We start from the raw sequence: 27,414 nt of genomic DNA on the forward strand, positions 1-27,414 counted from the left end.
GAAGGTGTTTTTAGGCCAGTCATGAGAATGTGACCCATGGGCGATGAATGAATCAGCACCGCCAGGGAAGCGTCCGCAGGTGTTACACCTGCGCGAACCGGCCGCATGCAGGCGCTTACACGGTCTTGCAGAATAAAGTGCTCGGGTCCAAAGAAGCAGCATCCGGATCATCAATGAAAGATTAGTTGATGTACACACCTGATCTGTGTATGCTATGGGGAATTGCTGGGCGCAATGTTTGGGGCTCTTTAGAAGGGAAGCAAACAGAATCCAAAGAGGAGGAGGGTGAGTCATTCATGGGGTCTTTAATATGCATAATACAATGTGTTATTTTGATCTTCGGCAGCGTTCGGCGTGTTTACAGTATGTGGTATGATTGCAGTGGGAAAAAAACTCGTGCAACCTGTTAACAGTGGAACATTTCTGGATCTTTCTCTTGAATGTGACCGAATACTAGTAATTAAGCTTTATTTGTTAGGGTAAATGCGCATAGTTTTGTGATATTACTTGAATCAATGAAATCCCATTCTCGAACGAATCGTTATGAAACGGTTCTTTTTTGAACAATTCGATGGAACCGAGTGAGATTGTTAATCACTCGACTGTTATAAGAATATTTGATATAATCTGCTCTGTTCTTTATTCATTTATACGGAGTTTAAAAGCAGTGTTTGAATAAAAAGTTATTTCACTACAAATAAGGAAGTCATAAAATGTCACGCCGGGACTAATGTTAACACTGTTTTTTCTTTTTATTATTTTTTTTTTTAGCAATGCCTTGACATGAATCGAAATATTGAAATGAAACGGACAGTCGAACGAACCGATTCGTTGAAATGAACCGGACTTCTCAAAGCTACTCTGGTTTCCGCATTAGTGATGTGATCAAAGGGCTCCGCCCAGAGTCCACTTGTGAATTCGTCCAGGGCCAGTCTGGGCCTTTCATGTGTAATTTATCTGAATTCATGTTTAAATATGGTGTCCCACTGGTAACGTGTAATTTAGACCCAGTAAAGCTTGTAATTTTTGTTCTCTTACGAGAGGTTCTCTCGTATTGCGTAAGCTAGCTTACGCTACGGGAAAGATTCATCTTTTCTGAGATATTGAAGCCAAAAAATTATCCTTAATTTTGTATCCATTGTCAACGCAGTGCGGCAGCTGCAGACCTTGAGCGGGCTAGCTAGCGAGCTCATTGGTTGCTCTGCGGCAACTGCTGCAGCCTATAGACGAGCTTGGGCGAACTCGCATCCAATGAGAGGCGTCCGCGCGCTCACTGCATCAAAGCCCGCCAAAAGGGCGTGACTAGAGTGCATATAAGCGTAGTTCAGTAGGCTGGAACCCTGATTTTCATCTCTTCAGCGAAGCTCTTCGCATCACTGAACCGGAAGCCGCGTCGCCGTTCGAGGGGCATCAAGCAAGCGTGGACAGCGCTCGAAGAAGCCGGCCGTCTTCGCCACCTTCAGCCGTCCTGCGAGCTACGCCATCCGGCGACGTATCCTTTTAAAAAGCAAGCTAGTTCTTAAAGAACTTCACAAAAAGTACGGCGTCTTTTTAAGATGCCTCGCTCCACTTGCGCCTCATGCATGCGCTCTCTCTCAGCACCGGAGACCGCCACATCATCTGCGCTCTCTGCCTGGGACTGGGGCATGCAGAGCTGCGCCCTGCGCCCGGCGGATGCGATCTCTGCGAGGAGCTGCCGATGTCGACCCTGCGGGCTCGACTCAGCGCTCAGGACCGAGCCGCCGCGCCGCCTTCCGTTCTGCCGTGCAGAAAAAGCGCCGCTCTCAAAGGCTGCCGGAAACAGTGGTAGAAGCGATTGCCTCGCGGAGCCCATCCCTCGAGCATCGCCTTCACCCTCCCGCCCACCGGGACGCGCAGTTGCCGCCGGCGGCTGCTCTGCTGCCATCTCGGACGAAGAAGGGAGGATAAGGGCTGTTCCATCATGGCCGCACAGCGAGGAGTGGTCAGGCTCACACGCCTCCTCCTCGGCCCAGGAATCCAGCAGGACCAGCGCCGGGTCGAAGGGAACTAACACGCCTCCTCACACAGGCCGTCGACCGCCTCGGGCTCGAGTGGTCACCGCCCTTGAGCAGGCACCCAACAGACTTGACGGCTGCTTTCTACAGAGCCGCCGCACGCAGCACCTGCTACCGGGCCGCTCCCTTCCTGCGGAACTCCACGCCGAGCTTTCCAAATCATGGAACGCGCCTTTCTCGGCCAGGGTCCGATCCCACGTCTCCACCTCTCTTGCTTCGGTGGGCGGCGCCACTGAGAAGGGCTACGCTTCCATCCCTCCGGTCGAGGATGCGGTAGCAGCACACCTTTGCCCGCCCTCCGCGAGATGGCGGTCTAAACCAGTGCTCCCGTCTAAGGCCTGCAGAACAACTTCCGCCTGTGTTGGCGCGCCTATTCCGCCGCCGGCCAAGCTGCATCTGCTCTGCACTCTATGGCCGTCCTACAGATCCTCCAAGCGGACCTTCTGCGGGAGTGGGATGAGGAAAGCAGGCATCCAGAGGCGGTTGCAGACATACGGAGTGCTACGGACCTCACCCTCCGGCTACCAAAGCTGCAGCCCAAGCTATAGGGAAGTGCATGGCCACGCTGACTGTGACCGAGAGACATCTGTGGCTAACGCTAGCCGACATGGGAGAAGCAGAGCTCTACGTTCCTCAACGCACCGCTCTCTCCATCCGGTCTCTTCGGCTCCGCGGTGAGTGGTATCATTGACCGGTTTTCAGAGGTCCAAAAAGCCACACAAGCCATGAATCTCTTTCTGCCTCGTCGCGCTAGGTCCTCTGCAGGCCGCCCACGTGAGCCTCCTGCACGAGCCTCTTCACAGCGCCCAGCTCAACAAAGCCAGACTTCTCAGCGTCGACAGTCCCGCTGCGGCCGGACCACCGTCAAAGCTTCGCCCCCTGTCAGTCCCCTTCCTTCAGGCTACTACAGTGGTAGATTCAGCAGCCAACAAGCCGGTGTTAACGCCCGCTTGCCTGCGCTCAAACGCCGTTTTCACGGCGACCCAAATAAATCTGGTAAAGAGCAAGCATGCCATATGTGTAGAAAATGTGCCCACAACCCAGTGTTCACCTCTACACACAAGCGTTACACATCCCGTGTCCATACCAGAGAGCAAACATGTCTTATGTGTAGAAAATGTGCCCACAATCCAGTGTTCACCCCTACACACAAGCATTACACATCCCGTGGCCCTATCACGGCACACTCACATAAAGCGGTTACGAACCGCTCGAGTGTTAGGGTTAATAAACGCACCCACGAATCCGTGCGCGTGCCCATTCTCTGGCCGCTCTGTCACACGACCAGCCTTATGTGTAGAAAATGTGCCCACAATCCAGTGTTCACCTCTACACACAAGCATTACACGTTCCATGTCCCCATCAGAGCACACTCAAAAGCGGTTCACGAACCACTCGAGTGTTAGAGTCAATAAATGCGCTCACGAATACGTCGCGGCGCCCATTCTCTGCCCGCTCTGTCACACGGCCAGCAAACACTTCTCTGTATGTAAGTCCCGTGCCCGTGACTATGCTTGCGTATCACTTAACAGGCGTGACTCTTTCCCCATTCACCTCAATCGGAAGTCACTCACAGAACAGCCTGTCCATGCTGTCTGCGAGCAGTCCAGCATAAGCACAGTAAGCGGCTCACACATTCTGTTCAGCGGCTGTGTTGCGGCAATCAGAGCGATTTGGCCACTCACCCTCTAACATTACGCTTCAAAGCGTGGGAAGATATTCCAGGGATATCCGAATGGGTGTTAAGCACAATAAAACAGGGCTATTTGCTACAGTTCGATCGCCGTCCTCCTCGCTTCAGAGCGCGGCTCGAAACTACTGTGAACACGGAAGCAGCGTGCATGATTCGTTCAGAAATAGCAAACCTTCTGTGCAAAAGGGCCATAGAGAGTGCCGCCTCCCTGAGCTGAGTCGGGGTTTTACAGCCGTTATTTTCTTGTCCCCAAGAAAGACGGCGGCCTCAGACCAATATTAGATCTCAGGGTTTTGAACAAAGCGCTTGCAAAAAGACCGTTCAAAATGCTTACAACCAGCAAACTCCTCGCGCATGTGCGCCAGGGGACTGGTTTATTTCTCTCGATCTGAAAGATGCATACTTTCAGATTCAGATAAATCCCGTCACAGGCCATTCTTGAGATTCAGCCGGCGGCCAGGTTTATCAATACGCCGTCCTTGGCGCCTTGGCGCTCGCGACCCCTCGCGGAGTCAGGGTTTGCGAATTCTGAACTATTTGGGCGATTGGCTGATTTTGGCACAATCACATACGGAGCTTCTGTCTCACAGGACAGTTCTCCTCAGTCATCTGAACAGTTTGGGCCTTGCAGTCAATTGGACCAAGAGCTCACTACAGCCCAGTCAGACAATTTCCTTCCTTGGAATAGAACTAGACTCAGTGGCAATGGCGGCTCAGCTTATCTACACAGCGCGCGCCGTGTGCAGCGACTAGCAGCGTAATTTCAGATGAACAGCCTCACACCTCTGAAGAAGTTTCAGAGAGTGCTAGGCTACATGGCCTCAGCCGCAGCAGTACTTCAACTGGGTTTACTGCGCATCGCCCGCTTCAGCATTGGCTAAACACCCGGCGTCTCGCCGGGCTTGGGCCACAGGTCGCCAGCCAATCAGAGTGACTCAGACCTGTATTTCAGCTCTGCAGCCCTGGACAGTGGCCGAGTGGTATCAGCGGGGAGTGATGATGGGAGCTGTATCTCGCCGAAAAGTCATCTCGACAGACGCGTCCAACACGGGTTGGGGCGCGGTCTGCGAGGGATCTCCGGTTTTTGGCCTATGGTGAGTTCAGGAAAAGCTCCTTCACATAAATTGTCTGGAAACGATAGCGGTCGAGTACGCGCTCATGCACTTCCTCCCGATCATTCAGGGTCACCACGTCCTGGTCCGCTCGGACAACAGGTCTGTGGTATCCTGTCTAAACCGTCAGGGCGGTGTCAGATCCAGGAACCTCTTCCATCTGACGAAACGCATACTGAGTTGGTCCCAGCGCCACCTGCGCTCGCTGAGAGCGACGCGCGTGCCAGGCCACCTGAGCGGCGGCCCAGACAGACTGTCCAGAGACAATATTCCCCAGGGGAATGGTCCCTGCACGCTCAAACAGTCCAGGCGTTATGGAGCATATTCGGCAGAGCAGAGATAGACCTCTTTGCGTCAGAAGAGAACTCTCACTGCCCAATATTTTTCTCGAGCGAGGGCAGCTGGCCCAGGACTGGCCCAACCGCCCGCTTTACGCCTTCCCTCCCGTCTCGCTATTGCCACAGGTAATGCAGAGGATCAGGAAGCAGCGCCACTCGGTGCTCCTCATAGCCCAGCTGGGAGAATCAAACATGGTGTCCGGAGCTTACGCAGCTGTCACTGACAGCGCCGTGGCCCATCCCAGTGAGAGCAGATCTCCTCTCGCAAGCTCGCGGAACGATCTGGCATCCCCACCCAGAGCTGGGCGCTACAGCGTGGGTGATCAGCGACTACCCGTCGCTTTGTCAGAAGGAGTAATAAACACCATCATACACGCTAGAGCCCCCTCCACGAGAAGACTCTATGCGTCAAAATGGTCTGTGTTTTCAAAATGGTGCACCGACAGAGACCTGGACCCACGGACATGTGGGGTGTCGCCGCTGCTCGTGTTTTTACAAGAGCTGCTGGATAAGGGCAGATCCCCATCCACGCTCAAAGTGATGCGTGGCGGCCGTTGCGGGGTTCGCTGAACCCCTGCACGGCCAGTCACAGGGTAAAAGCGAGCTGGTCATCTGCTTCCTCAGGGGAGCTAGAAGGATGAACCCTCCGCGCCCCCATCGGTTCCTATCTGGGACCTTTCTATAGTTCTCGAAGCTATGAAAGCCCCCTTTCGAACCGCTTCAATCCGTGGATGTGAAACACCTCTCACTTAAAACCGTTTTTCTAACTGCCCTATCATCAGTTAAGCGGGTGGGAGACCTTCACGCGCTATCTGTCAGCGCTGCGTGTCTTGAGTTTGGACCAAGTGACTCCAAGGTCATTTTAAAGCCTAGACACGACTACGTCCCCAAGGTGGTCGGTACTCCTTTCAGAGCACAGATCATTTCCTTGTCGGCGCTACCAGCATCTGATAGCGACGCGGCGCCAATCTCCTTTGCCCGGTCAGAGCACTGAGATTGTATACTGCGCGCTCCGCATCTTTCAGAAGCTCCGAGCAGCTTTTCGTTTCGTTCGAGGGCGCACCAAAGGTCTCACCGCCTCGAAACAGACACTGTCCAGATGGATAGTGGACGCTATTGCTGCCGCGTACGGCGTCAAAAGACCTACCATGCCCGCTAGGCATTAAGGCTCACTCCACTAGAGGCATGGCCTCCTCGTGGGCATGGTCCAGCGGGATTTCCATTCACGACATATGTGTGGCAGCGGGCTGGGCTTCCCCTCCACCTTTGTCAGATTTTACAATCTGGAAGTACCCGCTCTGCAGGCTAAACTGCTAGCGGTTTAATACGCTACAGCTCCCTGGTGAGCTGCATTAATGGGAAACAGTCCACACAGACCGGCACCGCCGCTCTGTCTATGTGCTTATGTACTACACACACACTGGCCGCACTCTTGCCGGCCAAATATTAATTCCCCACTCACAAGGGCTCCCCTGGTCCCCTTAATTCCCTGGGGCTCATGCAGTGGATGCTTGGCACGCACGCCGTTGACAAAGGGTTCCCGTAGCGTAAGCTAGCTTACACAATACTGAGAGAACCTCTCGTAAGAGAACGAATCGGTTACTAACGTAACCTCGGTTCTCTCTAGATGAGGAGCGAGTATTGCGTAACCGGCCGTGCTTCGCGCCATGAGCGATTTTTCGCTTCATTCAATGAAAACCAGGGTTCCAGCCTACAAACTACGCTTATATGCTCTCTAGTCACGCCCTTTTTGGCGGGCTTTGATGCAGTGAGCGCGCGGACGCCTCTCATTGGATGCGAGTTTGCCCAAGCTCGTCTATAGGCTGCAGCAGTTGCCGCAGAGCAACCAATGAGCTCGCTGACTAGCCCGCTCAAGGTCTGCAGCTGCCGCACTGCGTTGACAATGGATACAAAATTAAGGATAATTTTTTGGCTTCAATATCTCAGAAAAGATGAATCTTTCCCGTAGCGTAAGCTAGCTTACGCAATACTCGTTCCCTCATCTAGAGAGAACCGAGGTTACGTTAGGTAACCGATTCGTTTTCTGTAAGATCTTTTTTGGTTTTACCATGCTTTTTGCATATATAACATGGTATTACCATGGTATTGTTTGAAAAGTACCATGTAAATACCATTGTATATAATGTTGATCATTCAATACCACTGTGTGTGTGTGTGTGTGCGCGTGTGTGTGTTTGTGTGTTTATATTATATCAGTATAGTATGTATTACTGTACAGTTGAAGTCAGAAGTTTACATACAACTTGGGCAAATACATTTAAACTCAGTTTTTCACTATTCCTGACATTTAATCATAGAAAACATTCCCTGTCTTAGGTCAGTTAGGATCGCCACTTTATTTAAGAATGTGAAATGTCAGAATAATAGTAGAGAGAATTATATATTTCAGCTTTTATTTCTTTCATCACATTCCCAGTGGGTCAGAAGTTTACTCATTTACTCATTTATGCATTTGGCAGATGCTTTTATCCAAAGCGACTTACAGTACTCTTATTACAGGGACGATCCCCCTGGAGTAACCTGGAGTAAAGTGCCTTGCTCAAGGACACAATGGTGGTGGCTGTGGGGCTCGAACCAGCGACCTTCTGATTAACAGATATGTGCTTTAGCCCACTACGCCACCACCACTCCATCAGCATAGTATGTATGTAAGTTTACATACACTTTGTTAGTAAATTGTTTAACTTTGGTCAAATATTTTGTGTTGGCTTAAGCTTCTCACAATAAGTTGCTGGAATATTGGACCATTCCTCCAGACAGAACTGGTGTAAGTGAGTCAGATTTGTAGGCCTCCTTGTTCACACATGCTTTTTCAGTTCTGCCCAAAAATTGAGGTCAGATTGAGGTCAGGGTTTTGTGATGGCCACTCCAATACCTTGACTTTGTTGTCTTTAAGCCATTTTGCCACAACTTTGGAGGTATGCTTGGGGTCATTGTCCATTTGGAAGTCCCATTTGGGACTGAGCTTTAACTTCCTGGCTGATGTCTTGAGATTTTGCTTCCAATATATCCACTTGAAGAAACATTTTATTATATTATTACAAAATGAATTTATTCACACACACACACAATATATTTTCCAGACAACAAAATACCCGACCGGTAGAGAATGCACAGATGAGGTAGCTTCTTTGCTAGATAGATGTTGTCAACTGTTGTAAAACCATATTTTGAAAAGTTGAATTTTTTTTCACCAGTTTCATTAGGATTTTTAGTTAAAATAAATAAAAAATAAAGATCAAAGTTTGAAATCAAGGTGTCTTGCTTTATGTTGTAGGCCTAACCCTGTTCAACGAAAATTATCCCATAGTAGCACCTAGCGTCTAATCAGTGGTAATACCGGCGTTCAAGTTTTTTTTTTCGGACAAACCGACCAATCAAAACTTGTTCGACCAAGACCCTTCTCATCGACTAACGGTTAGTCGACTATCAGGGGGCAGCCCTAATTGTAATTATGGCCAAAAAGTTCAATTTTTATTTCATCAGAGCAGAGGACATTTCTTTAAAAAGTAAGATCTTTTTCCCCACGTGCACTTGCAAACTGTCTGGCTTTTTTATGTTTTAGAGCAGTGGCTTCTTCCTTGCTGAGCAGCCTTTCAGGTTATGTCATTATAGGACTCGTTTTTACTGTGGATATAGATACTTGTCTACCTGTTTCCTCCAGCATCTTCACAAGGTCGTTTGCTGTTGTTCTGGGATTTATTTGCACTTTTCGCTCCAAACTACATTCATCTCTAGGAGACAGAATGCGTCTCCTTCCTGAGCGGTATGATGGCTGTGTTGTCCCATGGTGTTATACGTGTGTTTGGGAATTGCTCCCAAGTATGAACAGTGGAGGTACAAAATATTTTTTTCTGAGGTCTTGGCTGGTTTTCCCATGATTTCAATTAAAGAGGCACTGAGTTTATAGGTAGGCCTTAAAATACATCCACAGGTACACCTCCAATTGGACAGGAAAGTGGCCCTCCAGGAGCAGCCCTGGCCCTAAAGGCTTGACTTCATTTTCTGGAATGTTCCAAGCTGCTTAAAGGCACAGTTAACTTAGTGTATTTAAACTTATGATCCACTGGAATTGTGATGTAGTCAATTAAAAGTTAAACAATCTGTCCGTAAACAATTGTTGGAAAAATTATTAGTGTCATGCACAAAGTAGATGTCTGAAATGACTTGCCAAAAGTATAGATTGCTAATATGAAATCTGTGGAGTGGTTAAAAAATGAGTTCTAATGACATCCTAAGTGCATACATTTCTGACTTTAACTGTATAAACTGCCGTCCAATACCATTATTTTTCCATGTTAATGCCACAGTACTTTTTGTAAGGGAAGGATGGATAATATTTAAAGTGCTTATTTTTAACAACTTATGCTGTTGTTATGCTCCATGATTATATTAGATGCCACTATTTGTTTTGAAATGTTTAATACATTTTGTGAGAGGAAGTGGTTGTTACCTCCCATACGACAGCCCTGTCTGATTATTGATTATATGCCACTAGGTCAAAGTACTTCAGAAGTAGCACAGCTGGGGAACACCATACCATAGAGGTACAGCCTTTGCAATTTAAAACGTATTTAAACTGAGTAATATATATATATTTTTATATATATATATATATATATTATGAGAGAGAGAGAGCTGTTCAGGTTGTACTCCAAAAACGAAGAAGACATTGGTTTCCTCATGAATTTCCCATAAGTTTTTATTATGGCACTTTTAGATTTACGAGTATAAGTAAGGCCTGTGGTTAAAATGACTTAAAGGGACTTTTTGTTGTTGTTCTAGAAAATAAACTACACACAATAATAGCTCAAATGTTAATTTTGAAGCTACTGTGTTTTTTAAAAATGCATATTTTCTATCACAATTCATTATGAAATGGATGACTGTTGTAGTCCTTATTTAGCAACATGCATTTTTAAAAGATACAATGGCTTTAAAATCCACAATTGAGGTGTGACTGTGCAATTTGTGTTCTAGAACAAAATGTAAAACTTTAAGTAATTTTTACCACAGGTAAATCTGTGGTTAACCAAAGGTTTAGATCATAATTCAAAAATCCCAAATCTTAAAAAACTCATAAAAAGTGAGGGAAACTGTCAAATTAGCCTTTCGGGTTTGATTACTAACTGATACCACGCTGAACAGCTCTATTGTCATGGCCTAGGATTTGTGCAGTTTGAGTGACTTTGCTTTTCTCTCCTTCCATTACAGTTTGAGAACCTAGTGGAGAGTGATGAGGTGAGAACACGCTTACAGAACAACACAAGTTATTATACTATTCCTCCTTAGCTCAAACGTCAACACTGTTGTCTTTTTTTTTTTTTTTTTTTCAGGGTGAGAGCTCGCAAAGCTGCCTCAGGTATGATGTTTATTTAATCTTCTCTTTTCTACTGGTATTTTACAGTCGGATCACTTGTAGCCTGACTGATGTTAGTTATATTTATGCTGACTGAACACACTTCAGCTCTAATTTGGTATGTGGCATAGCAAATGCGAACATCTTTTTTATATCTTACTGGAACAATTTCTCCTCAAAATCCGAGTTTTGCTGTATAATCAGCTTTTTAGGAGGGTTTTGTCACAACCTAGCTTGAATTGCAACTCCTCAAATCAGTGACTTCTTTTCTCAACTGCTGTTTTCTGTGCATTAATGTGAGCTGTTTTAAACAAACTGTTCATGAACCGTCCCATGTGCACTGCTTACAAAACTTGTGATTTTTAACCAGCTTTCGCAAGTTCCAATCTGACTGGCTGACAGGACTTTATGCCATTTCTTACAAATGACTTTCAAATGAGGAGCATAACAAGCAATTTGTCATAAAAGTCAGCAATATCTGTGGTATTACAGTGAAGTTCTCTCCTTGGCGGGAGTTGTAAAGTTGCTAGCGCTGAAGAAAGTTACAGACAAATTAATTTATGTATTTATTTTTCAAAAATGGTTAAATAGTAAGTGCGGCAAAAGTAAGTTATCAGTCTGCCAGTTAACAAATTTGCGTGCATAAGCTAGCAGGTTGTTACAAAGAGTGTTTCTGTGAAATAGGTGTCAAATCTTTGAAAAATACTCAATAGGTTTATTTGAAACATGGGAGCAGTTCAATTAGATACCCTTGAGAATAACAGTATATTGAGTTTTGGTTTTACCCACCTTTAAATGTCACTTTACATGGTGGTCAATCAGTCTCTTCCTGTCTAATTGGATACAATTAAACTGGAAATGCACCTAGAAGGGATGTGATTTTTCCGGATTAATCAGGATTTCTGTTTTTTCCAACCACAAATGTGACTCCACGTGAATTGTGTAAAACCCATCGAGGCTTAATATCCTGTCCTGTGCATTCTCGATGAGCACTTTTCACCCAAATTATTGTCATTCAACCTTAGGTCTGCAACTAACGATTATTTTTATAATCGACTAATCGAATGATTATTCTGGCAATTATTGCAGCGATTAATCATTAGCTCTTAACTCTCTCGCGCTGTTTTTCACGCAGTTTCGAAGTTTGTGCTTATTTATACAGCCCACTTCCTTATTACTTGAACTTTAATAAAGGATGGATTAAATACAGTAATGGCACAGTGTTTCCTTTTTAGATGCTCTGACAGGCAAGTTTTGCTCAAGCGGAACACCAGGTACGGCTCCGCTTTATTTCACGGCGACACTCCTCATCCAGATTGTATCCAGATGAGTTTTTGATAGTCTGGACAGCAAAAAACACATGAAATCTGATTCAAACCGCATCAGGAGATGGTTTCAGATTCTTCTCAATCTGGACACTCTGGCTGCTCAATACGGATTTCAAATGGTCTTTTGCGTCACTCTTAACTCGACACAATGATGATGTCAAAAATCCGTGACTGCAGCACGGAACATCACAATATTTACTAGTCTCCTCCATCGCTGAGTTTTCTTGTGCGACAGAGGAGTTCAACACCGCGACTGGACAGGGTGCTTATTTAGAGAGCGAGATGATGCAACTCCATTTTTCCCACATCTGTTTTGAAAGCATCGCCACATGGGTACGCCTACGTCGTTACCAAAGCAACCCATGCAGATTGGATTGGTTATGTCTGAACACGCAAATCTGATTTGATCACTTGCAATTAATAGTGCGGACAGTCTGCCTGAAAAGAATCTGATTTGCCTGCAGTCTGAACATGGCCTGAGTAGTAAATGGCCTTTGTAGTCTATGTAAAGTATGCATATCATTTTACTCTGTTGAGTTCATCAATAGGCTACTTTTCAATGAAGTGCCAGCTTTTAAATTGGTTCTATATGTTATTCTGTGAGTGGATGCCATATATGATGTAATGTATTAGGTTTGTTTCTCATTGGCCAGTTTTTCTATACTAGCCTTATTTACATTGTAAAAATACATATTAAAGCTTAATGAAGCTTGCAGCAAAGACTGAAGAAGCTTAAGTTTCCCAGTTTCATAACTTCTGCACTATATTTGGGTGATTTTGTGCTGACCAATAGCTATGTGTTTCTTAAGAATTAATTTATGAAAATATGAAATGTACAAAACGTTATCTCTGCTGTCTTTATTAGTCAGGAAACTGGAAAAGATATCAAGTGGTGTTTTTTTTTTTTTTTTAATGGGGTGTCGCTGCCTTGCCCGGTACTTTTTCCTGCTTTTTTGTCCTTTGCCGATCACTTGCCTGACTTAGGACGATGTTATATTAATTAAGCACTAAAATGTAAATATACAGTCCTATATAGTATATGATGTATATATTCTAATGTCAATAAACACACCGTAAGATTATAAAAGCACCAACTTTATTCACACCGCCAGACTACAATGTAAACATAAATTTAAACATATAAGTCACAATACATTTATATTGTGACCAAATCAGACCAGAAAGCAACACAAAAACATTTGTATCCTATGAATGAGAGATTATGTCCAGGTAATGTGATTAACACAAAAATAAATTGACTCGTCCCTCTTTTTCTTAAAAAATAAATAAAGGTTACAGTGATCCATGTGGCACATATAATGATAGTGAATGAGGCCAATTGGTAAACATTAAAATACCCATTGTTTCAAAAGTATAGCCACAAGAGGAAACAATATGCACATTAACATTATTTAAGTGTGATAAAATTGCATATGAACTATTTTTGTGTAATGTTGTCATGATGACATGACATTGTTAACACTAAAACCTTAAACCAACTGTAAAAACTTTAATTTAATCTACTTTACAGCTCAAATAATACACAGGTTTTAACAGAAGCTTTAACATAAGTACTTTAACAAAATTATGAGCTTTACATTTCTGTCTTTAAACCCTCCAAAAATTGGCCCCATTCACTTCCATTGTAAGTGCCTCAATGCAATCCAGATTTTTAGAGTTATGGATCTTAACCCTGCAAAACACAAAGTTAGAGATCTTTTATGTTATTATGAGAAGTGTAAAAATATTTTCAGTTCATTATGAAACTGTGGCAGGACAAATTAGTCCACCACATTGTAGGTAATTAATGGGAAACACTGTCTAGAGAGTAGCGGTATAGAGCCAATTAATTGATGAGGATTATTGGGAGGCCATGACTGATAAGGGCCAATGGGGGGAATTTGGCCAGGACACAGTTACATCCCTACTCTTTACGAGAATATTCCTGGGATTTTTAACGACCACAGAGTCAGGACCTCAGTTTAACATCTCATCCGAAGGACAGTGCCTTTTTACAGTATAGTGTCCCCATCACTACACTGGGGCATTAGGACCTACACAGACTGCAGGGTGAGCACCCCCTGCTGGCCTCTTTAAAACCTCTTCTGGCAGCAACCATAGTTTTCCTCAGGAGGTGTCCCATCTGACCAGGCTCAACCATGCTTTGCTTCAGTGGGCAACAGATCTTGAGTTACAGGGTGATAATGGGATGTGTTCAATTAAGACATGAAAGATTTTAATTTCTTTGTTAGCATATAAGTATATCAATCGTTTGGGTTCAGAAGAACTTTATTTATTGACTGGAGTCGTGTGGATTATTTTGATGCACCCTAAATATGCATTTTGGACTGTCAAACAGTACATCATTGCATTGTTTAAAGGAGGAGGCCTGAAATTAAATCCTAAAAATCTTACATTTTGTTTTGATGAAGAAATTCAGTTACAGTGCATCCGGAAAGTGTTCACAGCGCTTCACTTTTTCCACATTTTGTTATGTTACAGCCTTATTCCAAAATTTAGAAAATTAATTATTTTCCTCAAAATTCTTCAAACAATACCCTATAATGACAACGTGAAAGAAGTTTGTTTGAAATCTTTGCAAATTTATTAAAAATAAAAAACGAAATAAATCACATGTACAAAAGTATTCACAGCCTTTGCCCAATACTTTGTTGAAGCACCTTTGGCACCAATTACAGCCTCAAGTCTTTTTGTGTATGATGCTACAAGCTTGGCACACCTATTTTTGGCAGTTTCTCCCATTCATCTTTGCAGGACCTCTAAGCTCCTTCAGGTTGGATGGGGAGTGTCGGTGCACAGCCATTTTCAGATCTCTCCAGAGATGTTCAATCGGGTTCAAGTCTGGACTCTGGCTGGGCCACTCAAGGACATTCACAGAGTTGTCCCGTAGCCACTCCTTTGTTATCTTGGCTGTGTGCTTATGGTTGTTGTCCTGTTGGAAGATGAACCTTCACCAAGTCTGAGGCCTAGAGGGCTCTGGAGCAGGTTTTCATCAAGGATGTCTATGTACCGTAATTTCCGGACTATTGAGCGCACCTGAATATAAGCCACACCCACTCAATTTTTAAAAAAGTATTATTTTGAACATAAATAATCCGCACATGTCTATTAGACGCAGGTGCCTACCGGTACATTGAAACAAATGAACTTTACACAGGCTTTAACGAAACATGACTTGTAACAAAAATAAATAGGCTTTAACGAAACACGGTGTGCCAGTGTGACAGTTTTCCCAAGAAGGACACGTGAAGCAGGGCACTTGAAATTAGACACAGGTGTTAGACATAATTTAGCGCAGGTGTAAAATTACTGCTTTTCTCTCCCGGATGGGCGCTCCCCCCGCTGCCACACATGGCTTGTAACAAAAAATAAAAAATGACCAGTAAACAGTAGCCTACCAAGAAAGTCATTGGTCACTATCTTCCTCCTCCTGTGCACTGAAACCACTGAAGTCATCTCCTTCGGTGTCGGAGTTGAATAGCCTCAGATTTAGTTGTCTTTTTGCACAATTCCTCACGCTGCTGTTTCCAACGTCTCCCGTGCAGCAGCTCTATTTCCTTTTCCAACAGCCAGATCAATCGCCTTCAACTTGAAAGCAGCATCATATGCGTTTCTCCATGTCTTTGCCATGATGAGGGTGACAAAATTACTACCGTAATCAGAATGATGGGAAGTTTGAGCGTGCTCGATTTAATCTAAACAGTAAACAAAAAAAGTTGTTTGACCTTAACCCGTTCGGCAATTTCATTGGTCTAATGAAAGCTTCACGCCGCCAAAAAACTGAGCACGTCACAGAATGTTTTTTTTTTAAATAAAATTTGAAAGCGGGAAAAATCCATATATTAGCCGCGTCATTGTTTAAGCCGCGAGGTTCAAAGCGTGGGAAAAAAGTTACGGCTTATAGTCCGGAAATTACAGTACATTTCTGCGTTCATCTTTCCCTCGATCTAGATTAGTCTCCCAGTTCCTGCCGCTGAAAAACATCCCCACAGCATGATGCTGCCACCAACATGCTTCACTATGAGAATGGTATTTGCCAGGTGATGAGCGCTGCCTGGTTTCCTCCAGACATGACGCTTGCCATTCAGGCCAAAGAGTTCAATCTTTGTTTCATCAGACCTGAGAATTTAGTTTCTCATGGTCTGAGAGTCCTTCAGGTGCCTTTTGGCAAACTCAAGGCAGGCTGTCATGTGCCTTTTACCTAGGAGGGGCTTCCGTCTGGCCACTCTACCATACAGGCCTGATTGGTGGAGTGCTGCAGAGATGGTTGTTCTTCTGGAAGGTTCTCCTCTCTCCACAGAGAAACGCTGGAGCTCTGTCAGAGTGACCATCAGGTTCTTGGTCACCTCCTTGACTAAGGCCTTTCTCTCCCAATCGCTCAGTTTGGCAGGGTGGCCAGCTCTAAGAAGAGTCCTGGTGGTTCCAAACTTCCATTTACAGATGGAGGCCACTGTGCTCATTGAGACCTTCAATGCTGCTGGAATTTTCCTATACCCTTGCCCAGATCTGTGCCTCGATACAATCCTGTCTCTGAGGTCTACAGACAATTCCTTGGACTTCATGGCTTGGTTTGTGCTCTGACATGCACTGTTAACTGTGGGACCATGTATATAGACAGGTGTGTGCCTTTCCAAATCATGTCCAGTCAACTGAATTTATCACAGGTGGTCTCCAATCAAGTTGCAGAAAGATCTCAAGGATGATCAGTGGAAACAGGATGCCCCTGAGCTCAATTTTGAGTGGCATGGCAAAGGCTGTGAATACTTACGTACTTGTGTTTTTTTTTTTTCAAAGATTTCAAACAAACTTCTTTCATGTTGTCATTAATGGGGTATTGTTTGCAGAATTTTGAGGAAAATAATGAATTTAATACATTTTGGAATAAGGCTGTAACATAACAAAATGTGGAAAAAGTGAAGTGCTGTGAATACTTTCCGGATGCACTGTACATCTTGGCCTGAGGGTAATAAGTAAATTGTCAGCAAATTTTCATTTTTAGGTGAATTATTCCTTTAAGTATTCCGTCCATTAAACACTCAAGCTTCAACCCAGTCAGTGATGTTTGTCTCAGAACTGTGTGCCGCTTGTTTTAAGGTCACAGATGTGGTGATTGGCTGCTGAATGCTCTGAACTTTACTCTCTTTCCTGCCATTGGTCCAGGCCCATCAGCGAGGATGAGATTTTCCACTTGAAGAATTATCGCTATGCTGCCATCTCAGACAAACAGGTGCTAATTGACGAAAAGCTGAATGCCGAGGTACTACAGGTCATATCTGTATCTCCATCACCACTGTCACCATCATTGCTTTAGTAAAACACTAGTTTCTGTCTGTAGAGCTACAGTTACAGACTTTACATATTTTATCATTCAAATATATGTTTTAGTTGCTCAACATTACCTTATATTTAGTTAGACCTTCAATAGAGCGACAGTGCCCTCACACTGTTTCAGCCGTCTTGGATCCGGAAGTGTTTTTCCCATACATTTTCTATAAAAGAGTGCTAAGCCATGAATCAAACCAACCAGCTCTAAGTGAATCACAACATTACACACTTTGATTTGAAGCAAAAAGTATTTTAAATTTGAACAAAATGACAAAGGGTGAAGACTGTGTAATTTACGTCTTCATGAGGGAATGAACTACAATGCCATGAAGCAATGACATAAATTAAAAATTATAGAAAAATATAAAACAATTTTATTTACAGTTGTTGATAATAAGTATAGAAACAACATATTTAAAGTTTGTTGCAAAATATTTAATGTATTCAAATATACACTGATGAGCCAAAGCATGATGACCACTCACAGGTGAAGCGAATAATGTTGATCATCTAACAAGGATGCATGTCAAGGTCTGGGTAGATTAGATGTAAGAAAACAAACAGTTCTTGTAGTCAACTGGTTGAATGCAGGAGAAATGGGCAGGAGTAAAGACCAGAGCGACTTTGACATGTGCCAAATTGTTATGGCCAGATGATTAAGTAAGAGCATCTCAGAAACAGCAAGGCTTGTGGGGTGCTCCAGGTCTGCAGTTGTGAGTACCTACAGACAGTGGTCCGAGGAGGGACAAACTACAAACCAGCAAAAGGCTGTTGGGTGCCCAAGGCTCATTGATACGACGGCAGTGAAGGCTATCCCATCTGGTCCAAACCGACAGAAGTTATGTTTGGACCAGATTATGACCATTATGACCCCTGTCCACCGTCAAAAGTGTCTACATTGGGCATGCGAGCATCGGAACTGGACCCTGGGCCCGGGCGCTGTTTACCTGGGGAAGCGATGGCACTAGGATGCACTGTGGGAAGACGTCAAGCTGGTGGAGGGAATGTGATGTTCTGGGAAGTGTTCTACTGGGAAACTCTGGGTCCGTCCATTCATTTGGATGTCAATTTGACACACGCCACCTACTTAAACATTGCTGCAGACCAGGTACACCCCTTCATGGCAATGGTATTTGGTATGCTTTGTTTGCAGAGATTCTCTGATTGGTGGGTTGAATTATCTTCAGGATCTTGGGTAGTGTAGTTTTCAGCAGAAATTCTTCTATTATTTAAAAAAATTAAGTTGAAATGACATGGATTGATGGCTTCAACAGAAGCACATAACAACTCCTGAGCTCACGGTATGTCTGTCTTGAGAGATTTAGAAATACTTTTTAAAAATACATTTGGCAAAAAAGTGGAATTTTTACTTCCGGCACCAGACTGTTGCACACTCTAAATGGTCTTTTATTTAAAGTCATCATGAAATGGTGTCTGCAACCCATTATACATATATAATGTAATGTATTTCTGAGTGAACAGAACATTCAACAAGACAAAAAAAAAAATCGAAGGCTGGACTTACTTCATTAAGATGGTTAAAAATGGGTGTTATTTTCCCAAATGGAGCCAAGTGGTTGGACGGGAGGAGCTGAAAATAAGAGGCCTTGATGTCATGCGAAAAGAAAAAGTGTATTAGAGGTGGAACAAGTTTTACATTTTTTGAATAATGTGCACTGATAAATCGGTTCTGATATGATTTCATGTTGACTTTAAATTTCCAAGAAAGTTCAAAACAACACTAGCAGTAGTTTTGCCTTTAAGTTAGCATCTATTTTGAGTTTTCATGGTTTCATTTGCAATTTTCCATTGGTTTTTCACCCATGCTTTTATTTCTGAGTTTAGTTAACCCTCTTTTTCTATTGTGATTTCTGCCCAGTTAGTGGCAGAAGAGGAGAAGTTAAGGCTAGAAGAGGAGGCAATATTTGCAGCCCAGCGTGAGGCAGCGCGGCTCGCTAAGGAGAAAAAGCAAAAGGAGGTGAGGCGTTCGCACTGAGCACGCCCAGTCCTTCACTTAACATCGCTCACTGTAGCTTCTGCCACACCCTTAATCTATGACACGCCTTTAACTCTTTTAATATGTAGCTAACTTTGATTTTAACCTAAACAATTACAGTTAATAAAGCCATGCACTGTATAACATTTGCTTGCTATTTTTCGAAAAAAAAAAAAAAAACTTTTTATGGTTTTTACATTAAATAGTTGTGATCAGGGACGCTTAAAAAGGGATTAAAGGCTCTTAACGTTTTTCCAACTGTTGATTCCAACGTTTTTTCCAACAAAATTGCTGATGACATTGCGTGAGCACTCCAAATCTATTCCGACCGATGAACCACTTCTGTGTTCTCTGATTCATTGCCGCCTGCGGAGGTTCTTGACAAATTTCTTTGAAAATATAAACAATAGTTTTAATAGTGAACAGTGTTTTGGTTTCACTTTAAATTAGCGATTGTGCAATGGCAAATGTTCTTGGTCATTGTGGGTTGATAAATGCTTTGCTAATTACACATAGTGACACATATATAATATAATATAGCTATTCGGGTTTGTGCAGTTCCAAAAATAACAGTGTAAATATACAATAGACTGAGACTGAAGTTGCCCCAAGAGACATTTTAAGTATTTGGAAATACTTTGAATTTAACATAATGTTATGCATGTTAAAAATCATTTATACATATTTGATTACATGATTTCAAATAAAACTTGAATAAATGATTTCTGAAGCACATATAGGCCTTAAGAAGTATCACAATTTGTTTGACAATTAATCGTCGTAATTGTGAGCCCTAAAACAGACAATCGCCATAATCGTTATTTGTTTAATTAATCGTCAGCAAAATGTCATAACCATGACAGCCCTATTTGAATGGTAATGCTAAGAAAAGCCAAATCAATTGTTTTAAAAATGTTATTGCTTCCAAACAATGCAATTACAAGGCTTCTCCACTTAAAACAAACTGACCTGATGAAACGAAGTCTCCCGTCATCGCTTCCTTTTAAAAAAAAATTTATTGTCATATTTTCTCTAATTATTTTTTATTTATTTGCCTTCATGTCTCTTTTCAGTTTTAATGTGTTTTATTTTGCTTTGTACCGTGTGTGTTTGTGCGGTCGTCTGCTGGCAATAAATGTGGTGTCTGTATTCCAGTAGGGTACCAGACTTTGGCACACTGAGTTGGAAATTATTTTAGCAATGTAACTTTTTTGAAATACTGAGAGATATTTTTGGTGGGTGGAAGTCAATATTTGTTCTTATGTTCTGTGTTCAGGGGAAGCAGCATCAACAGAGGACCAAACCCAGAACAGAACCAGTAGGCAATGACCCTCGGCCCAAACCGTAAATCTTCTTAATTCACAAACCTTTTCTGAAATCAGAACTTTTAAGACAATACTGAAATATCAAAGATAGTAGGGCTGCACCGAACGGCTATTTTGATGATTAATCTGTCGGTAATATCTTCGCAATTGTTTTATTATTATTAATCTAATTTATTCAATGAGCTATTACTTTTACATTTATACTGTAGTAAGAGTAAAAGTGATGAAAAAAAAAAAAAGAATTGAACTCTTAATACTGCAGTGCTATCTTCAAACTCTCCACATGCAGTTATGGTGTCTTGCAGATGTTCTTATAACTGTGTGTTTTTCTTCAGTAATCCATTAGATGGAGAGTTCGAGGTGTACCTGCAGAGTGTGAAAAATCAGTCGGAAGTGTTTCGCAGTAACCGTGAGTTCTCCTCACATTGCTATGTTCTCGTACACACCCAGAGGCCACATTACACACATGCACATGTCCACGGAAAATTCTATAGATTACAATTATAGATGCACAGATGTATTGGACAAACATCAGTGATAAAAGTAGCCGACAATCATGGCTGATTTATTTCCTGTGAACCAAAAAGGGGTGGAAAAATGTATCGGACAACTGGCAAACAATTTGTGCTGTGGTTTAAAGAAAATGTCTCTTGTGTGAAATTACTTTGAATTCTGTTAAAGCTCAACACAGTGCAATCTGTTTCAGCGAAAAACTGACAAGCTGCTTCAATCACAATTCAGTTATTTTGAGTTAAGAACATTGAAAATGAAGAAATCCTACCAATTAAATGTGAGCCTGACAAGAGGATATTCTCTGTGGCACTTTCAACATTGCTCTTTGTTTTGATTGCCCAGTCCAGCCTGACATGGCAACATTGGCTCAACCAATGGCATGTGTTTGTGGCAGGACTATCTGTTAGTTGGACCAGTGGCAGATGAAGGGTGTCTACAACTAACAGTTAGTCCAGACCGACATGGCAACATTGGTTCAACCAATGGCATGTGTTTGTGGCGGGACTATCTGTTAGTTGGACCAGTGGCAGATGAAGGGTGTCTACAACTAACAGTTAGTCCAGACCGACATGGCAACATTGGCTCAACCAATGGCATGTGTTTTTTTGGCAGGACTATCTGTTAGTTGGACCAGTGGCAGATGAAGGGTGTCTACAACTAACAGTTAGTCCAGCCCGACATGGCAACATTGGCTCAACCAATGGCATGTGTTTGTGGCGGGACTATCTGTTAGTTGGACCATTGGCAGATGAAGGGTGTCTACAACTAACAGTTAGTCCAGACCAACATGGCAACATTGGCTCAACCAATGGCATGTTTTTGGGGCGTGACTATCTGTTAGTTGGACCAATGGCAGATGAAGGGTGTATTCATAAAGCTGTTTGAAAAAAATCCATGTGCCAACACAAACACATTCTGTCACAGTATGTAATGTATTTGATGAAGGACGCACTTCTCGGTCAGTAAAACAATGTTAATTTGGTATGCATGAGGGGTTTCGCCGATAAATACAAATGTTTTTGACCGTTAAAATGTCACAATGTCTGACAAAGTCAAAAATGTACGGCAACAATGTCCGGTGAAAATATTAACACGAAGCGTCAGCAACTCCTTCAGTTGATGCCACAAGTGTACATCTTGACGCCAACCCAGTGATGACAGTGCTTTGCTGCCACAGATGTTTAAACTTTCCCAACAGCTTGCGAAGTCCTAATCCGCAACTACAGCGGGTTGTATACTGCACACTGGCAAAATGAGCCTGTGTTATTTCCATCTCTCATGCCCGCAGTGACTTCAGAATCACATTAAAACATTGATATATTATCTTGAACTCACTTGTTCCTCATTCTGCATTGGACTTGCAGATCAGCACCAGCCTTGTCGTAAGCAAAGGCCTTTGTGGCGTTTGTGGGCTGGTTGTGGGTTAATGTTTTCAGTTAGATCATTGTTTGGTTCTCAAGTCTTTGGAAAATCTGGTCTGTTTGGTTGAAATGATGGTCCCTCTGATTGGGAAAAACCCCCACACTTTTAAGCCATTTCAAAGCTTATAAAGATCGCTTTGTACTTTTAAATATTGTCTAAAAGATGAAAAATATCAGTATAACATTTATGTTGCTGGATCACACTCTCTAGCTCTGATTGTGTTTCTTATGTGTTAAGGACTGAGCTCAGAGACTAACGTGGTGACCCCGAATACAGAGAGCAGCTTGGACTTCACCAGTAAAACTGACGCCACCTCACTGGACTTGGAGTGGGAGGATGAGGAGGGTGAGTGACATCACATTCCTGGTGAATAATTTGAGCATTGTTATGAAGGATTCATCCAACACATCTCCGTTTGAATTGGCCTCTTGCTATTTAATCCTTTTTAAATGCCATATCCAAGGGTTGTTGTCTAGGTTTGACATTTAAAATGTGCTGTTACATCTGCTCTTAACCGATATCATTAAAAGAAAGATTTTGTAAAGTAGCTAAATTTGACCGCAAGTAATACTTTAACAACCTAAATTTCAGTTTGTTCCTAAGGCAAACTATTCAGCTAGTACAATCACATGAAAAATTTGAGATGATCCTTTTTATTCTTTACAATTGCATGTACTGACAGTAAATCATGTAAATGTATGTCATGTGGTCTTTAATTAAATTAGTTAACCAATTAAATCACACAGGAATGAACCGGATGGGTCCTGCATGGGAGCGTTCCAAAACGGAAGAGGACATTTTACGGGCGGCACTTCGTCCTGGTGGGAAACAGCTGGGCAGTGGCCCCACCTCCACCTCTGAGGACTCCAACGCTCTGGAGTGGGAGAACGACTTTATCAGTGCTCATCCCGAGGACAGTGGTGACCATGGCGATGAAGACTTTGAAGGATTTGTTAATCCAGTACTGGACACGCCCACCGGGGAGACGGAGCTTAAGCCTAGCTCTGACCAGCAAGAGAGATAGTCCTCATAAGACTACAGTGATGCGTTACTCAAGTTCAGTGTAATATCACTGTGGAGAGTTCAGGAGAAAATTCTCCGAGCACCAACATGATGATTGTCAAGAAAAAATACAAGGAACTACCCACACCAAGAACCGTTTCATTTGATTTGTATTTGGTCTTTGGGTGAAAAACTTGGAAACATGTCCAGGTCACGTTCCATATCAAAATCGAAGGAAAAAAATATATGTATTTTTCAGAGACAATTCAAATGTCCATTGAGAGATTTTTCATTGTGATTAGTACCTTCGCACGGTCAAATTCTGTGGGCAAAATATAGTCATCTTAATCTGTGCGATCCTGAATTTCGCATGACTTCCAGTGGCGAAGAATTTCCCATTGCAGATTTCGTGTGGAGTTCAAGTTTGGTGAACTTTCACAGGTGAAATCGTCGCATTGACCAATAGGAAGTTGCTTGGTTTGGCAGTGTGGGTGGTGCTTCTTAGAAAGCTACACTGACTTCTAATATTCAATAGTGAGTTATTTTTACAGTCGCGGATTCCACTATGCAAAGGTAAATGTGACCATGCCTTTAAGCACATTTCTCCCCAAATTCTGTCATGAGATTGTCATTAGATTCTCATAACTATATTTGTTTTACACAAAAATACAATACAGCATTTTCTTTAAATAAGAAAAAAATACTTTAATGGAGTTCTTTTATTTAAATCGGCATACATACTTTTTTTATTTTGTATTTTTTTATTATAATTTTTTTTTGCATTTCAGTAAAGATAATGGGAAGGGTTATAAATTGAAAAATGTATTAAAAATAAGGCAAATTCAAGATTATAAATTTCACAATGCAAAGCATTTTCAGTTCTTATGAAATATGACCTGGACACGTTCTTGAGTTTCACCCCATTAGTTTCTGCATTCTGTGTTTTTAAATCTCAAAACTAGAAACTTAAAGGGATAGCGCACTCAAATTGAAATTCTCTCATCATTTACGCACCCTTATACCATCCCAGATGTATATGGCTTTCTTCAGCAGAACACAAATGAAGAATTTTGGAAGAAAATCTGTTCTTATGGTTAATACAATGCAAGTGAAGGCAACATTTTGAATCTCCTAAAATCAAATAGGTCTGCATAAAAGTAGTCTATATGACTCCAGTGGTTAAATTAATGTCTTTAAAAGTGATTTGATAGGTGTGGGTGAGAAACGGATAAATATTTTATTAAATTTTTACTATAAATTCTCCTTTACGCAGTCAATCTCCACTTTAACTTTCACATTCTTCTTCTTGTGTTTTTGGTGATTCACATTATGCATACGCTCCCTACTGGGTGGCGAGAAGAATTCCTAGCAAAAATTGACATAAATATTGATCTGTTTCACACCCACAAATATCAAATCACTTCTGGAGACATGGATTTAACCACTGGAGTCTTTATGTGCTTTTTGGAGTATCAACATTTTGGCACCGCTTTTACTTGCATTGTATGGAGAGCTGAGATATTCTTCTAAAAATCTTATTTTGTGTTCTGCTGAAGAAAGTCAAACACATCTGGTGAGTAAATGAGAATTACATTTTTGGGTGAACTATCCCTTTAAGAAGTCATTAAAGGGATTATGACATGAGGAATCAAACTTTCCTCGATCTTTTGACATGTAAGTGATTATTGTATTATAAAAACATATCGTCGGTTTCAGAATTCCCCTGAAACAAAAGAGCATTTTTTTTAAAACCTAGCTGCCAAAACGACTCGTTCTCTTCTTCCCACACATTATGATGTCACACTGTGGTAGACATTTGCCCAGAAGCACATCAATGCCTACTTTACCTTAAATCACTTCTGTAGCACTCCCAGCAACTGTGAGCAATGAGACGGAAAGTAGAGGGCTGGTTAGTCAAGAGCAGGGAGCCAATCATAACAGTGGGCGTTTACTGTTAAGTCTTAGAGGAGAAGTAGCACCAAAACCGAGTGTTTCTGACAGAGGGTCCGAATGAAATTCGGTCATGTTTTACAAATATATAACTGTTTTTTGTACAAAGTTCAGCCTTATTTCAGAAGATTATCATGGAACTGAATCAAGTGCAATTTTTGAAGAGTTTCCTGGCAGCATGTTAAGATCACTCATATGAGCCACATATCTTTTCCAAAACCATGGGAACCCTTCATTCAGCCTTATCATCTAAAGTTTGAAACCATCATGGAGTCTGATGACACTGAACAATGTTTTAAGTGAAAACACTTGTTGCTTGAATGGAACAGTCAAATTGGGGAATGTTGAAGTTCCACAAGTGCTGTTAACATTTAAAGTCACTGTTTATCTGCCTGCAAAATGACTGCGGGACAAAGAGTTTGTAGTTTTTAAAAACAGCCAGTGAGTTTTCTCTACACTTATTTGGACAACATGGACAGAAGAGGGGAAATACTTTAATGTAGCACAAATCTAGATCTGCTACCTCAGGTTTTGATAATCCTGACACTATTGAATGAATCCATTACCTGCTGTCTTACTGAGTCTATGAAATCTTAGTGAATTAATGGAGGATATATCTTATATTAATTGCTATATTGGTTTACATTTTTAAATGTAAGGACAGATCATTTTTCAACTGCAATACAGAAGGTGTTATGGGGAATCTGTGGGTAATCCTAAAATTGTCTTATCTGCAGAAAGAAAAAGGTATTTCTCTAAAGGCTTCTTTCTGATGGTTTAGTATTTTCTTAAAAAAAAAAAAAAATCTGGGTATAATACAAGTTAAGCTGAATCGACAGCACTTGTGGCATCATGTTGATTACCACACGTAAAAAAAAAAAGAAAAAAAAAAAGTGGTTGTAGTGAGGCACTTACAATAAATGTGAATGGTTATGCTGTCATGAAAGCAAAGTTGAAATATTGGATAAGTTTAGCAAGTAATTTTTTTCCATTTTTATGTTTGTGGTCTGGCGACATTCACTTCCATTGTGCCTCACTGTAACCAAGATTTATTATTTTTTTTTAACTCACAAATGCTGTTGATTGATTTTAAATTGTATTAAACCTGGATCGCTCCTTTTGATATTGGGTTCATTTTTTTTGTTTTCTGTCCAAACTGCTTAAAGATATTGTTGACCTAAATATGAAAATGCTGCCATCATTTACTCACCCTCAAGTTGTTCCATACATTTAAAGGACAGGTGAGGAACAAATTAAAAATTCACTGAAAATCTCACTTTAAAGTGACTTTCATGCTGTAGAAAAGAACAGTATGAATATTCTGCTTACATCTCCTTTTGAGCTCCATAGAAGAAAGAAAATTAAATGGATTTGGAACGAAATAAGGGTGAGGAAAATAAAGACAGAGCTTTCATTAATGGGTCAACTATTTCTTGAAGTTGAGCCCCATACTCTCTTCCAAAAGTACTGAAATCTACACGATGATTTGCAAATGTGTTTTTAATGAATGCCAATCTGTATATAATGGATTGTAAAGTGTAAAAACACTAAAGGCCTTTACGATTAGTTGTAAAGGCAGGTTGAATGGACCTTCTGTAGAATATCTTGGCAACCAGGAGTCTTCTGTACAGCACTGTCATGTCATTGTATTATTTTACCAGCACACCATTAAAAGAGCTCTTAACAGACATATACTCTCATGTCAAAAGAATGTAAAGGGTGCATAATCAGTGCAGTGGTGTTTTGTTTTTTTTATTACCATGTATTATGTGCTGTATGAAGAGTTTGTAAAGATAGATGAATAAAGGTTTGTCTCTGCCAGTCAGAGTTCAACAGATGCCTGTGTGATGATAACTTTTAGAAAAGTATTTAAAACAGTAGCTCATTTGAAAGTGGACACTGTCTATGTATCTTATGATGGCACATCTTGGCACTTGAAATATCGCATGACCACATATCCAAATTTCTGCAAG

At 42.0% G+C, this 27,414-nt stretch overlaps 1 protein-coding gene across 3 annotated transcripts; it reads left to right on the plus strand.

Annotated features, from left to right (window-relative positions):
- LOC127659890 (AP-1 complex-associated regulatory protein-like) lies at positions 1 to 27,331 on the plus strand. Of its 3 annotated transcripts, XM_052149854.1 has the most exons (10): positions 1 to 285; positions 9,699 to 9,747; positions 10,415 to 10,441; positions 10,537 to 10,562; positions 17,069 to 17,165; positions 19,113 to 19,211; positions 20,506 to 20,573; positions 20,890 to 20,963; positions 22,727 to 22,834; positions 23,236 to 27,331. In XM_052149854.1, exons 1-10 carry the CDS (start codon positions 215 to 217, stop codon positions 23,511 to 23,513), a joined length of 897 nt encoding a protein of 298 aa, XP_052005814.1. In that variant the 5' UTR covers positions 1 to 214; the 3' UTR covers positions 23,514 to 27,331. The 3 variants fall into 3 exon arrangements, with proteins under 3 accessions (XP_052005814.1, XP_052005815.1, XP_052005818.1); XM_052149855.1 differs by lacking the exon at positions 19,113 to 19,211; XM_052149858.1 differs by lacking the exon at positions 19,113 to 19,211 and having other exon boundaries at positions 17,069 to 17,135.
- The last annotated feature ends 83 nt before the right edge of the window (positions 27,332 to 27,414 follow it).

Source organism: Xyrauchen texanus, chromosome 19 (genome assembly GCF_025860055.1).
Source record: "Xyrauchen texanus isolate HMW12.3.18 chromosome 19, RBS_HiC_50CHRs, whole genome shotgun sequence".
In the NCBI taxonomy this organism is placed as follows: domain Eukaryota; kingdom Metazoa; phylum Chordata; class Actinopteri; order Cypriniformes; family Catostomidae; genus Xyrauchen; species Xyrauchen texanus.